Here is a 17,753-nt window from a genome sequence, read left to right on the forward strand (position 1 = left end):
ATAAGTTACTAGCCTTAATGACCATTGAGATATCTACAGTCTCCAATATATCTAAGTCCACACCCAGATGAGGAGTGCTGGGGAATTTCAATTCTAGGTCCAGCAAATTTCTGAGCAGTGGACAAGCAAGCCACACATCAAAGGGACTGTTATCAGAAGTCAATTGAGTCTGTTATCAGAAGTCAACAAATCCATAAGAGCACAAGAAATGCCAAACTGAGTCAATGCCAGTCAGTCTGGCTAACTCAGGATTCTATGTTATTACAAGAACAGAGCATGGTCCTCTGTGGTCATGGGAAGAAGGGAAGGAAGACGAGATTGTGTGTGTGTGTGTGTGTGTGTGTATTATGTATATTTAAAGATAAATAATATGATATTCATATAAAATAACATAGTATGTAACATATATTATGTATACTTTTAAAGATTCTTTGAAACTTCCAATTAAAAAATAATTTATAATCATGAGTTATCCACAAATTTACTGAAATCTGTTTTTTTGAGACAGAGTCTAGCTCTCTTGCCCAGTCTGGAGTGCAGTGTCACAATCTCAGCTCACTGCAACCTCTGCCTCCTGGGTTCAAGAGATTCTCCTGCCTCAGCCTCTCAAGTAGCTGGAATTACAGGCACCTGCCACCACACTTGGCTAATTTTTGTATTTTTAGTAGAGACGGGGTTTCACCATGTTGGCCAAGCTGGTCTCGAACTCCTGACCTCAGGTGATCTGCCTGCCTTGAGTTCTCAAAGTGCTGGGATTACAGGCGTGAGCTACCATGCCTGGCCTTATTCTGTTTTGAGGGTGTGGTTGAAGTTCCCTCAGCTTCTTCCTGAACAGATTACTAATTTTTTCCTCATGTATTGTTTTTCCAGAAAGCCCACTTCCATGTTTACAGTATTCGGGAGGTGAACGGAACTTAGAGACACTGAAGTGTCTTTTCCTCTAGTGTGAGCACCCATCTCTGAGTGACTACCGGAAGGAAAGGCTCCACTTCCTTCCCTGCTCCACTCACCATGCCTTTTTCTTCCGCCTGTGCTTGGACTCAATCATGCGAACAATGGCTTCCTCTTCGTAGGTGTGGCCACACACTTTATTTTTCACTGGCTTCTTCATTTCCAACTGTAATCAAGGAGATGCTGATTTCAGGAATGATAACGATCAACTTCCAGTAGCTGTTTTTCCCTAGTCCCCAATCTCATGGCTTTAGATAATGATTAGGGTTTAGATAAGGAAAAGCAGGGAATCCAGTCAGTACTGTCACTTGGCCTGTGGGCCGGGACTTTAGTCCCAGATCCTTAAGGGCACCATTGGCTGACAGCTCTCTCCAGCCCAGGAACCTCCCACGGATTCTCTTCCCAGCACTTTTCTTTTCTCCCTCTTTCACTCCCTAAGTGAAATCAAAGCAGAAAGCAAACAGGAACCTTTCTGTCTCTGTGGAGTGACTCGTGTTTCTTTCAAGGGAAGGAGGAGGAAGCGGTACCTGTGTAATGGGGCAGATGAAGTTGGTCTGACTTTGGGTCACAATCATATCTTCATCCACTCCTGTTCCGTCAGCCTCTCTGTCAGCTTGAAGACCATCTGGAGGAAAGTAGAGAGTTGGTTAGCCTCTCTGGTCTAATGTCAAAGAAAAGGAAGGAACGGAAGGGAGGGAGGGGAGGAGTTTCTGAGGGTGCACTTTGGCCCCCATGTAGCACTGGATGAATAGAAACTTTTCTGCTTTTTAGAGGACACTACAGGGTACCACATTCTGAGGTTCACGGCAGTAAAAAAAAAATTTTTTTTTAAGTTACAGAGAAAGTGACCAAGAGTGTGGCTTCAGAGTCAGAGAACCGACCTGGTTATCTCTTTCTTGTCCAGCGGTGAGACGCTGGGCTAGCAAAGTGCTCCCCTTTTTTAGAAGCCTCTGCTTTACAGCCTTGTTGCAAAGATTAAAAGAGATGAAGAATGTGGTATGCTCTGGACAGCTCATAGTACAAAGTAATAATCAATAAATGGTCATTACAGGGCTTCTCAAACTTTTTAGTTGTAGGTATGAATTCTTTAGAGCTTTCTCTATGTAGTTATATTTATCAATATTTAGCATATTAGACATTACAACTGAGGAATTTAAAATTCATTAGAAAATAATAATAATCCCACTTCATGGTACTAATGTTACTACAAACAACATTTAAAAAGTTCAAATTGGCTGGGCGCAGTGGCTCACGTCTGTAATCCCAGCACTTTGGGAGGCCGAGGTGGGTGGATCACGAGGTCAGGAGGTTGAGACCAGCCTCACCAACATAGTGAAACCTCGTCTCTACTAAAAGTACAAAAATTAGCTGGGCATGGTGGCAGGCACCTGTAATCCAAGCTACTCAGGAGGCTGAGGCAGGAGAACCTCAGCCTTGAACCCTGGATGTGGAGATTGCAGTGAGCGGAGATTGTGCCATTGCACTCCGGCCTGGGCAACAGAGCGAGACTCCATCTCAAAAAAAAAAAAACCAACCACCAGAAATAAAATGATCTTTAACAGGGAGTGTACCATATTATAGTATGTTTGCTGTGGGATGGGGTCTCTGGAAATTATATTGCTCATGCCTAGATGAGTTTTCACGCTTCCCAGGGCCTTCTTTGGTATTCATAATGCAAGAGTTAGACTCCTAAGAGAATCCCTTTATCAATCCATTGACTCTTCACCATGGGTCGATAAAGTTGAACCGGTAAAGAAAAAAGCTAGGGAGCATGCCAGGAGCTGTCTGTCTCTTGGATTCACTTTTCAAAGTCTCCTCCTGTGGGCTGTGGCCTCCCATTTCCGATAGCGTGTTTGATAGTAAAAATAGAAGGAGCTCTTTGCTAATTTTGCACACCATTTATTCTGAACTGATGGCTGGTTTCTGACTGTATACGTTATACCATAGAATTCACCAGAAAATCTGTTAGATGAATAACAGAGTTCAGCTGATGTGAAAGACCGTGGGTTTGTTTGCTATTTTCTATTTTTAAATTTCAAAAGGTAGAGGAAGTAAGCAAGCACAACTCAAATGCAATGCCAACCCCTAGCAAAGGCTGAGTGGGGAACTTCAAAATTGTAGGTGGCTACCATCATCAGTGCTCACAAAAGAAGAAGGTAACAAAAGTGAGACTGGGAAGAATGTCACCAGTGAGTAAGAGACCACAGACCAAGGGTCTAAAAAGAGAAAGATATTCAATAGGTAAACTTCCCTAGAGACAGAACATTTCCTCACTCTCAATCTATATTTATAGAAATTGACATTAGCCTTGGGATTCTCCAGTGTGCTAACAAAAGGTCACATCTGGCAACAAATACCACTTACACTGATTTAGATGACCCAAAGACAAAACTCTGTAATAAGCCTGGTAAGAGGAAGATGGGAGAGAAAATATTGATCATCTACTAGAATCACAGAAGTTTTAAAGTCGAGGTTATCTATCCTAAGTCTGGCATTTACCTGAGAAAATCGAGATCCAAAGAAAGTGGAGGTTGTGTCCAAAGTCACGCAGGAATTTAATAAATCAATGTGTTGCTCTGTTTTCTTGGACTGATTCATTTGAATATTAAAATCTATGTACTGGTTCTGGGGGCTCCTCTGCTCCCAAATCATTACTTCATTGGTAATAACACTTGAAATGTATTGAATGTTATATAGCAGCTACTGTGCTAAGCACTTCATATACATTATTTATTTATTCTTAACAAAATACCCATGAAGAATGACTATATTGTTATTCCTATTGTGTAGCAAGAAATTTGAAGCCCCACCATATATATGTATATATATATATATATAGAGAGAGAGAGAGAGATGGAATCTCACTCTGTCGCCCAGACTGGAGTGCAGTGGCACAATCTTGGTGCACTGCAACCTCTGCCTCTCAGGTTCAAGTGATTCTTGTTCCTCAGCCTACTGAGTAGCTGGGATTACAGGTGCCCATGACCATGCCTGATTAATTTTTGTAATTTTAGTAGAGACGGAGTTTCACCATGTTGGCCAGACTGGTCTGGAACTCCTGACTTCAAGTGATCTGCCTGTCTCAGCCTCCCAAAGTGCTAGGATTACAGGCGTGAGCCACCATGCCCAGCCAACCCCACAATATTTTTAAGGCAAATGTAGAAAATGTTCGCCTTATAATAAAACAATAATTGGATTAAATCAGTTTAATTTTTAGTAAAGAGATTATAAAATTTTCCTAACTCTAAGTAGAAAAACAGCAAAGTAGTCACATTATTTTCTGTATACATAGATGATGCTGTGAGAAGCATATACCGGCTGTCAACTTCTGACCGATGGATTGATCTTGGACCTCTACCTGACTTCCAGATGCCCGGGCCCAGGGTGCCCCAGCACTGTGCTGAGGCAGGAAGCCTGCACAAGAACTAACATTTACAGTGCACCCATGAGGGATGGAGCAAGGTAGAGTTTGGTAACTTGAATACGTTTTTGTTGTTGTTTTTGATATCACAAAATGAACATCAAAAAGGAGAAACCATAGACATGTTTGAAGTAGTATTTCCAAAGGTCTGTAAATGTGCTCCAGTGATGTAAAGTTGGGTGGGAGGTGTAGTGAGGACACTGGACCCCAAGATGTAAGTTCCCAGTTTTTGTGACTCATCAGTTATGACTCAGGGAAGAACCAAGCAGCTCTGCCTTTGGTCCTCTTCTTCTCAGTCACCATCCACTGAGTTGCTCAAAGCCAAAGCCTTTGGAATCTTTCTTGGTTATTTTTCTTCATTCCTCATATCCATTCCACTGGCAGGTTCTCCCGATCCTGGTTCTAAACCATATTCCAAATCCAGCCCCTTCTCCCATTCTCTACTTCATGCCTTGGCCCAAACCACCACTGCCTCCCACCCAGCCCTCTGCAGTTGCTTCCCAACTAGTGTCCCTCATCAAGGGCCACAGCCTACCACATCCACCTCTTGCAGTGGCCTAGACAACACTGTGTAACTGTCCCTGACAACCTAATATGGTTTGTCTGTGTCCCCACCCAGATCTCATCTTGAATTCCCATGCATTATGGGAAGGACCCAATGGTAGGCAATGGAATCATGGGGGCAGATCTTTCCAGTGCTATTCTCGTGATAGTGAGTAAGTCTCACGAGATCTGATGGTTTTAAAAAGAGGAGTTTCCCTGCACAAGCTCTTTCTCTCTTTGCCTGCTGCCATGTAAAATGTGACTTGCCCCTCCTTTGCCTTCCGCCACGATTGTGAGGCTTCTCCAGTCATATGAAACCTTAAGTCCATTAAACCTCTTTTTTTCCCCAGTCTCTGGTACATCTTTATCAGCAGCATGAAAATGGACTAGTATACACAACCTCTCTGCTCAGTTGCCCTGTCTCCCACCTTGCTCAAGGCACACTGGCCTTTTCTGTTTCTGGAACATGCCAAGCTCCTCCTGTCTTTGAGTCTTAACACTAACTTCTCTGGAATGCTCTTCCTCCTGCTCTGTGCCTGTCCTACTCCTTCTTGTCATTTTAAAATGTCAGTTTAAATGTCATCTCCTTGGTGAGGCCTTCTCTGATGACCCAAGCTAAAGAAGCCACACAGACTTTCTCTATCACACCACTCTTGTTCTTTGCATAGCACGTCCCTAAGTGCTCATTTTCTGTCTTTCTACCCCCCTCCCCCCTCCCTCATTCTCTTCCAGGAAAGCAGGGCCTTCATTCTCTTGCTCATGGATGCTTCCTAGAATTTAAAATAGTCCTTGGCATAGAGTAGTAGGTGTTCAATAAACATCTGACAAGCAAAGTGCCTCATCCAACAAGGCAGGAGTGGGCATATTTTTCACAAGATTACACTTAACATATTTAGCAGACGTGGCAACAAAAACACATACACACATCCTCACACAATGATGATTTTATAGGTTTTAGCCAAATAACAGGACTTCACTCTCGCTCGGGATGCAGCCCTGGACCCTGAATTACATGTCAAAGGCAGGAAGTAAATATAAGCTTGAAAATTACAGTAGGCTGTGTGGTAATTACAAAGGAGAATCCAGACATGGGCTTGTGGTCAGAAAATACATTTGGTACTGGCCACACACAGCCCTAGCATTAGTCACTTATCTGTCTTCAGGCATCCCAAATTTGGCTACCAGTTACAAAGTTTTATGCCAGCTGGGAATAACATTTGATTGCTATGTGCTTTTTCAATTAGGCTGGAACATTTTTTTCTTTCTTTTTTCTTTGAGAGAGGCAAGGTCTCTCTGTTGCTGAGGCTGGTCTTGAACTCCTGGCCTCAAAGGATCCTCTCCTACCTTGGCCTTCCAAAGTTCTGGGATTGTAGGCATGAGCCACCATGCCTGGCCTAAGCCTGAACATTTTCCTAAACGCACTTTTCTCTTGAAACTATGAAAGTAGCATATGAAGAAAACACTTTACAAACATTTGTTGCCTGCTTGAAATGCTTATTTGACTGCCCATATTATTTTACTTGCATTATTCCAAAGACAGTTAATTTGGAAAGGCCGAGCTCGTGCATGGAAAATTTGGGGGCATGCTACTGTGCAAAAGCACCTTGATTCCAAGTTTGAAATTCTTTAGTTATAGCATGTGAGTATCTATCTGTGCCAATTCCTGATTTGTTTCTCCTACTTAGTAACCTATAGCTGGGGCTACCAGTGATCCCACCTGTAGATTTGGACACATCTAAGACTCTATGTGGAAAAAGAGATATTCAGTAGGCTCAGTTCTTTTGGTTTGGAATTAAGAGCTGTGTGTGTGTGTGTGTGTGTGTGTGTGTGTGTGTGTGTATGTGTGTGTGTTGAGATCCACTCCTTGGTACACTTGGGTGTCCAGCTTTGTACCTCAGTTTCTTCATGGGACTGGTGGCCTATCCTGGTTGGCCCAGGTTACCATTTTCCCTTCTGCAGGAAATGGAATCCTAGGTTTCTGTATTATTCTGTTCTCACACTGCCAATAAAGACACATCCAAGACAAGGTAATATTGAAAGGAAAGAGGTTTAATGGACTCAAGTTCCACTTGGCTGGAGAGGCCTCCCAAACATGCAAGAATATGAAGGAAGAGCAAAAGGACGTCTTACATGGCAGCAGGCAAGAGAGATGAGAATCAAGCCAAAGGGGTTTCCCCTTATCAAACCATCAGATCTTGTGAGACTTATTCACTACCACGAGAACAGTAGGGGGAAACCGCCCCATGATACAGTTATCTCCTACTGGGTCCCTCTCACAACACATGGAAATTATGGGAGCTATAATCCAAGATGAGATTTGGGTGGGGACACAGCCAAACCATATCAATTCCAATACTCCCTGGCACCAGTTAAGACTCTGCTGCATGTGAACAGCTTTTGCAGGATTCAGATGGAGGTCATGATCAGATAGGGCCTACATAATGAAAGATTCCCTAGACGTGACAACCCTCACTAAATGACAAAGTTCAACAAACATAAATTCAACAAAAATACTTGATGAACAATGGTTGAATTAATATAATGCAATCAGAAAAATGGCTAGAACACAATAAGGATCCAATAGGTTACTTACTTTGTACATATGTTTATTAAAATCAATGTTATATACTTCTGTAATTACAAAATTGTTACTGCTATTATTATTATTTTTACCACGGTTATGTGCTAGACACGCTTGGTCTTGGCAAAAAGTAATCCTGGCCTTCAGGGAGCTCAGTCACACAGAATAGACATCTACAAAGCAAAGTATTCTTGTGAAGGTCATGCATATATACAAGATACTGTGGAGGAAAGGTCTCCGGAGAGAGCAGGGTCAGCCTCTCTGAGGAGCTGATGTCTGATCCGGGTCAGTGAGGAGGATCCATCGTGTCTATTTTCTGAACAACTCTACTGCCCCCTTAAATGTGAGCATTTTATTCATCGCCACCTCAGGTCAACATTCTGATCAATGTCCTTCCTCCTTTTCGTCTCTTAACTATAATCCATCCTCATCTCAGAGTCTATGTACGTGGAGAAGCTATCTCTATCCGGTCCAACCCAATGCAACTCAATCCACCCAACCCAATCTCCAAGGCCAATCTCCTTTCTCTGAGATCTCATCATATCCACGGTCTATACCACACTCTTAGCTCAATCTTCTTTCTTATCTGTTGTTTCAGGTGAATGGAACTTTCTTTTCCAGATACACCAAAAGCTCCTTGAGGACAAGCACTGTGTGTTCAAGTGAAGCTAACTCAACTAGACTTGCATTTATTGAACACTTGCATCAAATTCCAGGTATAGATACAAAAAGGACTAAAATCGGTTCTTGTAGGAGAGACAGATATGAATATTTACATCCTGTGCGATAAGTGAAATATATCCATTTTGTACAAAGTACAAAAGTATCTCTGGAGATACGGTGAAGAAGAGTCAAGGTGAACCTCCTAGAAGAAGGTAATGACTCAGCCAGGCTCCCCGGGGAAGTGCTATGAGAAGAGGGAAGGATATTGAGGCAATGAGAATTACAGTATTTAGGAACATGGGCTCTGGAAACAGGCCTGCTTCGATTTGCCTGGTTCTATCATTTTTTAGCTGGGTGCTCTTGGGGAAATTACTCCATCTTTCTTTGTGTCAATCTTCTCAGCTATGAAATGGAGCTACAATTGGCCCTTACTTCATAGTACTGTCTGAGGATTAAGTGAGTTAATGTCTGAAAAGTTCTTAGCATGGGTCCTGGCAAATAGCAAGCTGTAGATGGCTGACACAGCACTATCAGCATCTTCAGTTTTTTTGCTGTCTGCTTCCACTTCCATGGCTCTTTCAACACACTCCTCTGAAGATCTCAAAAGTAAACTGAATGGCCAGGCACGGTGGCTCACACCTGTAATCCAAGCACTTTGGAGGCCAAGGCGAGCGGATCACCTGAGGTCGGGAGTTTAAGACCAGCCTGACCAACACGGTGAAACCCCATCTTAAAAAAAAAAAAAAAAAGAAAGTAAACTGAATGAAGCGTTTCCTCCAAATGAGCTGACATTTGAGTAAGATATACCCTTTCATGTTATCACATGCTTATGATTTATCTACTATTGTTTCAGACATGTCCTTTGTCCTCAACTGACATGTTATTAATTTGCCTCCAGCTATTAAATACTGTCAAAGTATTAGGTTTAAAATAATCAAAACCCAGTGCATTCAACTGATAGGACAAAAATCAGTCAGTTAAGATTTAGTCATATGATATCTACTTCAAACCAATAATACTAAAAACACTCCCAAACTGAGCACTTGCATTTAATACCTCTTAGAAGAAAGGGCTTGATGATCATCTCTAGGTCACCAAGCAGAAGCAGAAAATTAAATGCACATATTCTATTTCTTTTCTTTCTTTTTTTGTGAGACTGAGTCTTGCTTTGTCGCCAGGCTGAAGCGCAGTGGTGCAATCTCAGCTCAACGCAACCTCCACCTTCTGGGTTCAAGTGATTCCCCTGCAGCCTCCTGAGTAGCTGGAACTAGAGGCACATGTCATCATGCCTGGCTAATTTTTTGAATTTTAGAAGAGACGGGGTTTCACCATGTTGGCCAGGATGGTCTCGATCTCCTGACTTTGTGATCCACCTGCCTTGGCCTTCCAGAGTGCTGGGATTACAGGCATGAGCCACTGTGCCTGGCCCATTCTATTTCTTCGATCTGGGTAATGAACTAGGAAAACCACACAATGAGAAAAGTCTGATCAGCCAGCATTAAGAAGGTCTATAACTTTCCATTATTTACATCCATAGTAAAGTCTGAAGAAAGCAAAGATCAGAAGATGAGGCCCCTTTGTACTCATCTGTTTACATTGTCTTCTTTTAGAGAGTAGTAAATAACACCTGTGCAGGTACCCAAGCCAGTACATATGAGTTGGTCATATACCTTGTCTATTCTCCATCTTTATCTTGATTGTGACTCCTCCTCTTCAGTTTCACTGCTGCTGTTCTACTTCAATCCCCCAGCATTTCCAATTTGGATTACTGAAAAAAGTTCTTTATTCATCTCTCTGACTCAGTCGCCACAGTCTATTCTTTCTATTCCAGCTGGTCATCTTTCTAAAACTATGGCCTTCGGCTGGGTGCAGTAGTTCACTCCTGTAATCCCAGCACTTTGGGAGGCCAAGGCAGGAGGATCACCTGAGGTTGGTAGTTTGAGACCAGCCTGACCAACATGGAGAAACCTTGTCTCTACTAAAAATACAAAAATTAGCCAGGTATGGTGGCTCATGCCTGTAATCCCAGCTACCTGGGAGGCTGAGGCAGGAGAATTGCTTGAACCTGGGAGGCAGAGGTTGCGGTGAGCTGAGATTTTGCCATTGTACTCCAGCCTGGGCAACAAGAGCAAAACTCCATCTCAAAAAAAAAAAAAAAAAATTAATAGAACAAAACCATGGCCTTCTAAGCATAACAACAAGCCTCTTCATTAGCTGGTCCAGATTAAGTATCTTCATCTCCTCTCTACTCACTTCAATCCTATGCCCTACATCCATCCCAGACTAACTACAGTTTACCCATATTTGCCATGTTATTTTGTGCTTCTGCTGCTATCTCTTCATCTAGCAATCTCTGACCACCCTTCAGGACTCAATTCAGGCATTTCCTCTGTGACGTGCCAAAGCAGAGGTGATTCCTCCTTAGGACTCCAGGGTACCTTTTGAACCTACTGCCATCATTTGTTTACTTCTCTATCTTCCCTACCAGAATGTGGATTCTTTAAGGGAAGGAACTCTGATTCAGCTTCACATTCTCAATGAGCCAAGCAATGTACAGGAACTTCGTAAACGTTTGGTGAATGAATGGTTGCTGAAATAAGAGAATGCTTTGAATACTGTCATGTACAAATTTATCACAATAAGAAGATGAAAATAGCAAAGAGGATTGTTTTGAAGACAAACATCTTCGAATAAGACAGTTTGGTCCTTGAGCTAATTACTGCTTTTCCAGAAAGAAAGTCGCATTATACCATGTAGGTCATACCATTGTACATTCTCTGTTCCACTTCTGTACAAAAGCAAATTACCAAAAAGGAAGATGATGGAGGTCATAGTAGTTCAAGAAATAAACGACTCCACGTGTGTCTTGAGATCACCTCTGACTCTACTCCCTGGCCTGCAACCATCTATGTCCCCGGAAAAGTACAGTAGTCATCAGTTGTCAAAATGCATTTTTTTTTTAAGTTTGTTGACTTTGCCAAGGAAAGAAAGACATTCGATTACTATTGTTTTTATAATAGAGAAACACTAGAGAAGTATAGATATCTGACAGACTGAGAATTTAAGAGAACTGTAGGATTATGACTCACAAAATCTAAGGTTCTTTTCTCAGGTTAAAAAAATCTGATCGTTATTAAAAATAATCATCATGAGGAAATGCTTATATTACATGAGGTGAAAAACTGAAATTAAAATGTACATGTAGTACAATTAAGCTTTAAAAAATTTTTTTTGAGATGGGAGTCTTGCTCTGTCACCCACGCTGGAGTGCAGTGGTACAATTTCGGCTCACTGTAGCCTCCACCTCCTGGGTTCAAGTGATTCTCCTGCCTCAGCCTCCTAAGGAGCTGGGATTATAGGCACCTACCACCACACCCAGCTAATTTTTGTCTTTTTAGTAGAGATGAGGTTTCACCATGTTGGCCAGGCTGGTCTCGAACTCCTGACCTCAGGTGATCCCCACACCTTGGCCTCCCAAAGTGCTGGGCTTATAGGTACAGATGTGACAACTAAGTAACACAGGTATTTCCTCCTTCACTGCACTTTACCTCAAAATAGAGATCTTCAGAGGTTCTTTACCTTTATCCTTAAAGGAAATGAGAAGCTTTAGAAAACAAATTATATCAGGCTAGCTTCATTCTGTTATTAAAGTCTCACATTCTATACAAGTATTTTATTATTGTTTGTCTAGGACTCTGAAATTAGAAGAGACAGAAGAAAACATATTATATAAATTTAAAGTATAAATTAGTTGGGCATGGTGGTATGTTCCTGTAGTCCCAGCTACTCGGGAGCTCAGGTAGAAGGATGGCTTGAGCCCAGGAGGTCAAGGCTACAGCGAGCCCAGATTGTTCCACGGCACTTCAGGCTGGGTGACAGGCAAGACCCTGTCTAAAAATAAAACTAAAAAAAATTAAAGTATGACATACAACCTTGTAGGGGATCCAAGAAGTTTAAAATACCACAACTGCTTTAAGACAATACATCTAGAAAGTGGAAGGGATTAAAATGCTGTCATAGCCCCTATCTTACCCAAAATTGAAACGCTGCAGTTTTAAAGTTGAGCAATTGTAAATCTTAAAGTTCCCTTTTTTACTATTATGATCTCTGGACTTTATTTCATCATTTGTTTCAGTTTGACTAATTGAGTAAACAAATCCATCCACCCTCATTGCCATCAATCCTGCTTAACTCATCAATATTACTTGGTCACATGAAGAGTACTAGATATAAAAAGCTCAAGCTAAATAGTTACTCTCCAAATATCTCAGAAATTTTGGTTCCTTTACTCCTAGTGCAAATATACAGTAGTTATGTCACCCGCACAGGATGGACTGCAACACTTCATCATATATTCCTTCAATCTTTCTTCTATATACCATTGTTTAAGATGACTTGTGGCCAGGCGAGGTGGCTTACACCTGTAATCCCAGCACTTTGAGAGGCCGAGGCGGGCGGATCACAAGATCAGGAGTTCGAGACCAGCCTGACCAACGTGGTGAAACCCCGTTTCTACTAAAAATATAAAAATTAGTCGGGTGTGGTGGCGCATGCCTGTAATCCCAACTACTAAGGATGTCAAGTCAGGAGAATCTCTTGAACTGGGAGGTGGAGGTTGTGGTGAGCCGAGATCGTGCCAGTGCACTCCAGCCTGGGCAAGAGTGAGACTCCATGTCAAAGAAAAAAAAAATTATTCTTTCTAGTGGCACAATGTCCTTATGTTAAAAAAAAAAAAAAAAAAAAGAAAAGTCCTCACGGCTGTAATCCCAGCACTTTCGGAGGCCGAGGCGGGTGGATCACGAGGTCAAGAGATCGAGACCATCCCGGTCAACATGGTGAAACCCCGTCTCTACTAAAAATACAAAAAAAATTAGCTGGGCATGGTGGCGCGTGCCTGTAATCCCAGCTACTCAGGAGGCTGAGGCAGGAGAATTGCCTGAACCCAGGAGGCGGAGGTTGCGGTGAGCCAAGATCGCGCCATTGCACTCCAGCCTGGGTAACAAGAGCGAAACTCCGTCTCAAAAAAAAAAAAAAAAAAAGTCAGGAGAACAATCCCAAAACGATATTCAATATGGAAGAAATTGAAAAGGTCAAAGCCCAAAGGTGCAAATCTAGTGAAGCCTAACAGTCCTGTCAACAACAATGTGGGTGAAACCCCCCAAAATGTAGCTCAGCTCCACAGCCTGGCAAAGTGGTCAGAGCCAACTGGGGGCAGGGCTACCTGAACTTCCTAGAGTAAGGGACCCTCTGATCTGTGCTGACATCTGTACTTAGTTTTCAGGGTCCGGTCTGAAGTCAGCCTAACAGAAAACATCCTTGACAAAATCCTGTTGACTGGAAGGAAGAAATAAAATGAAAGTGAGAGACAGGGAGGGAAAGAGGGAGGAAGAGGGGAGGGAAGGAAGGAGCTAAAGGATGAGGAAAACCTTTATTTCTGCAGAGCCCAAGGGAACACACCACTGAGTCAGTGTCCTGGAACAAAGTCCCTGCCCCCAAGCCTTCCTTCCTCTCACCCACCCCCTCCTTGTCCACTTTCCATCCTCTTTAAAATCCTCCCCACAGGCAAAGGAAGACACATGACTTCAAAATCAGGATCAGCTTAGGACACAGCTCTTATGAATGTGTACAACAGATCTGAGTCATTTGTTCATTTTGTAAACATGAAGAAATCACACTTTTCAAACTTCCTCCTTCATGACATTCACAGCGCTTGACAAAATGCTTAGCATGGAACATTGACTCTTTTCCTTACCCATGCCCAAAGGTGTCAAGGGGCACAGACGTTCTTTCTCATTGAAAGCTCATATATTCCAGGGCAGGTGACAATTATGAGTGAGCACAAGTAAAATTACAGAGAATGATGTCTGTGAGCCTAGGCTGCGCCACCCAGAAGTACAGAGGATTGAGAAGCAGTCCAGGAGGGCATTTTATCAAAGCCACTGCCTTCCTCTGGGAAAACTCACTCAGGGGCCCCCAGGGTCTCCCTTTAACTCCCCCACCACCCGAGGCAATTAACATTTCAAACATATCATTCATAATGATTTGTATGGCTGTTTCCCCAGGAATCTGTAAGCTCCATGGGCAGAGACAGTTGTTGTTTTTTTTAGTTTTTTTTTTGTCTTGCTCTGTCGTCCTGGCTGAAATGCAGTGGTGCGATTTTGGCTCACTGCAACCGCCACCTCCTGGGTTCAAGCGATTCTCATGCCTCAGCCTCCCACGTAGCTGAGATTACAGGTGTGTGCCACCATGTCCAGCTAATTTTTGTATTTTTAGTAGAGAATGGGTTTCACCACATTAGCCAAGATGGTCTGGATCTCCTAACCTCGTGATCTGCCTGCCTCGGCCTTCCAAAGTGCTGGGATTACAGGTGTGAGCCACCGTGCCTGGCCTGAGACAGTTTTTTTTTTTTCATCTCTAGATCCCCAGTGCGTTGTACATGGACTCCCGATCCTAAGGGGTCCCTGGTGGTTTCACCTTGGTTCTGCCCATTTTCTATCTCTTCTGCAAAGGAGTTAAAGGAGTGCTCTGCAAGACCCAGAGATAACTGTTGTGTACTTCCATACAGGCGTGGACTTCGGGAGGGTAGGTTAAGTCCGGACCTTGGCTCTACCATAAATTGGGGGATAGGTGTTACATTTCCCGTAGGCTGTCACTTGCTTCTTCTCTGTATCATTAGGATACGGTCAAGATGGGATCAAGTGTTTCTCCCTCATTAGAGGGAAAAAAAACCTAATAAATGAATCAAGGCAGTAACAAAAACCACATAAGGAGAACTCTGGAAATAGTTCCTGAAAGGGCAAGGCAGGGTGACTGGTTGATCTTGCCTTTCATTTTCAAAGCCTATGGGCCTGAGTCTTACCACTACAGCGTACACGCTCCCAGCGGTCATGAGCGGGGCAAAACAGAGGAAGCAAGAAAGGAGAAAAAGAGAGAAGAAAGACTCTCACAACTTGCTTTTTGGATTCTACAGGAATATATAAAGATCCCAAATGGTGACTTTCCTGAGCCCACAATGAAGAATATGCAATTGGGTCACTAGCATAGTCTGCAGCCTGGAGTGTGGATGACATCTGGGTCTTGCAGTTGGCAGTCAGCCGGCACCAAGTAAGAGTGCCCCTCCCCCAGCATCACAGAAGGACCGGGCTAGATTTCGGCTCTCAGATTCCTCTAACTACACTTTTATGCCTTAGCTAAAAATTCCCTTAAGACAAAAAAAAAAAAAAAATACGGAGAGGCGACTGGTTAAAGGGATTGGGAAACTTCTCTCTCAGTTTGAGGCCCTTGACCACAAGCCCAGTGAGGGAACAGGTAAGCAGGGAATTCAGAAGCAAATAAAGGAGGCAGGCTAAAAATAAATGAAGGGTGAACATCAAGGAGGAAGAGAAATTACGCAGGGTATGTAATTAGCACACTAATTATCAGGGTCATAATTAGGAGCAATGAAACGAAATTAAGAAAAGGAGAATTTTAATTGTCAGAAAGACCTTGTGAGTGAGAGATGAATTTCTCATCCTCTTCACCCAGACTGAGGCCTATTCATCTGAACAAAGCTGGTTCAAAATGAGCTAGCAATTATTTAAAGAGAATTTTATTTTCGTTACCAAAAGTAGTTAGGTTATTTGATGACACAGTGGCCTCTCATATCTAATTTTATCATTCTGTCCTTTATTCTAAATTAAATAGTAAAATAGCTAGTGATAAAAAAGCCAATGACTATTTTGTTCCAAAAATATAATTCAGCATCTAAGGAGACCAAAATGGCAAAGCAGGAATGAGTAAAGCAAATGAACTACAGTCAAATATGCTCAATTCACAACAGATTTATAGATTAGAAGGGAATATTAAAAATAGGACTTGTTGGCCGGGCGCGGTGGCTCACGCCTGTAAGCACTTTGGGAGGCCAAGGAGGGTGGATCACGAGGTCAAGAGATCGAGATCATCCTGTTCAACATGGTGAAACCCCATCTCTACTAAAAATACAAAAAAATTAGCTGGGTGTGGTGGCGCGTGCCTGTAGTCCCAGCTGTGTGCCTGTAGTCCCAGCTACTCAGGAGGCTGAGGCAGGAGAATTGCTTGAACCCGGGAGGCAGACATTGCAGTGAGCCAAGGCTGCGCCACTGCACTCCAGCCTGGTACCTGGTGACGGAGTGAGACTCTGTCTCAAAAAAAATAGGACTTGTATCTCATATTTTTCAGAGCTAATTCAGTTATTTTATTTTTCAGAAGTAATACAAAGACGGCCATGGAACAACTCAACTAACCATTGTCACTAAATGGTAAAGAGCATTAGCTTTGAAATTTTAACTTGGTTTCACAATGACAGTCGAGTGGTATTTTCACAGTGGTTGGATAACTGAAACTTGTAACCCTAAATATGGTCAAATGTCATGCTGTATTAAAAAACTACAGCGTTTATGATTTCCCAGGATCAGGAGCAAAATTTAAAGAAAATTTATTTTCTCTTCCTCATTCAGGAGCCCAAGGTATGACTCATGCAACTTTCATTTAGTAAATGTCTGCTGACCACCTACCATTTCCTAGGCACAGAGGATGGGGTTGAAATAGACAAGGAAACCCATGATTGTAGCACTGTATGATGGGCACCAGGAGAGAGGCAAGCTTAGGGGACCATGGGAACTCACCGGGGGCTTCTTAAAACGACTGGAGGCACAGTGACAGTGGGAGGAATCCTGAAGGAGAAGGAGGTAGGAGGAGCAAAGGCGAAAGTGTGAGAGAAAGCACGGATGCCACTCTGCCATTCTTAGTGGAGGGATTTGAAGGCAGCAATTCTAATGATACGTACAAATGCTTCATTATGTCCATTATGATACACTAGGGAATAAGAGCATCTGAAAGGCAGCTTTTCTAATGTTACTTGATATTTTCTCAGGATTATGGTTATTTAAATGTCTCCCAAAACGTAAGCTACACAGAAGCTTGCCTTGCCCGCGTGCTTCCTCTTCCAACCACCCGCCCACCACTACTAACCGTGTGCCTCTCACGCATGGTAGGTTCTGCAAACACCAAGATTAACAAGACCGAGCCCCCAGTCCAAAGGACTCCAGCCTAGTGTTGGAACAGACAGTACCATTAGCATACATGGGATAAGTCCTATGAGCTTCTGCAGTGGACTCCTAAGAAAAAAGACTGTTCCGAGCAGCGTGGGAAGTTCACTCTCACCCCCAAGGAGAGAGAGACTAGGTGCATTTGGAGAACTGTAAGCTGGGGAGAGAAAGTTGAGGGTGGACAGGACTCAAGGCAGACCTGTCACAAGACACTGCAGGGCAGTGACCCTTCCTTCAACAGCAACGAGGTGCCAGAGAGCTTTTAAAAACACATCCTCTCCCCATGTGAATTACCAACATGGAACAGTTTTGACAGGATGTCTCAGGGTAAGGCACATCTTGTGATGATGAGGCACTTTGTGCTCTCCCGGCCTGCTCATCCTTGACCTTCATGTCAACTGTAAATCTAGGGCAGAGCTTTAATTTAGTTTTCAGGGAATCCTTTAGAAATCTTTGGCCCAAACTGAGATGCTAAGATGTCAGAAGCACCATGATAGCCTAATTCGGTCCTTGTCAAGAAACCTTTTCC

General features: G+C 42.9%; 1 protein-coding gene and 1 long non-coding RNA gene across 5 annotated transcripts in view; one reads left to right on the forward strand and one right to left on the reverse strand.

Moving 5' to 3' along the window:
* LOC144579761 (uncharacterized) overlaps window positions 1-8,660 on the forward strand; it is a 36,044-nt gene extending 27,384 nt beyond the window's left edge. The window contains exons 2-3 of the long non-coding RNA XR_013528111.1: window positions 4,244-4,413; window positions 8,095-8,660. This is a non-coding gene — a long non-coding RNA (uncharacterized LOC144579761). The remainder of the gene's footprint in view (window positions 1-4,243; window positions 4,414-8,094) is intronic.
* Window positions 1-17,753, reverse strand: part of NSMCE2 (NSE2 SUMO ligase component of SMC5/6 complex) — a 271,400-nt gene that overhangs the window by 9,588 nt on the left and 244,059 nt on the right. For all 4 annotated transcript variants that reach the window (XM_008983274.5, XM_002759232.6, XM_008983273.5 and 1 more), the window contains 2 exons: window positions 1,479-1,576; window positions 1,011-1,117 (listed from right to left, as the gene is read on the reverse strand). In XM_008983274.5, coding sequence (XP_008981522.1) covers window positions 1,011-1,117; window positions 1,479-1,576 — 205 coding nt within the window. The remainder of the gene's footprint in view (window positions 1-1,010; window positions 1,118-1,478; window positions 1,577-17,753) is intronic.

Source organism: Callithrix jacchus, chromosome 16 (assembly GCF_049354715.1).
Source record: "Callithrix jacchus isolate 240 chromosome 16, calJac240_pri, whole genome shotgun sequence".
In the NCBI taxonomy this organism is placed as follows: Eukaryota; Metazoa; Chordata; class Mammalia; order Primates; family Cebidae; genus Callithrix; species Callithrix jacchus.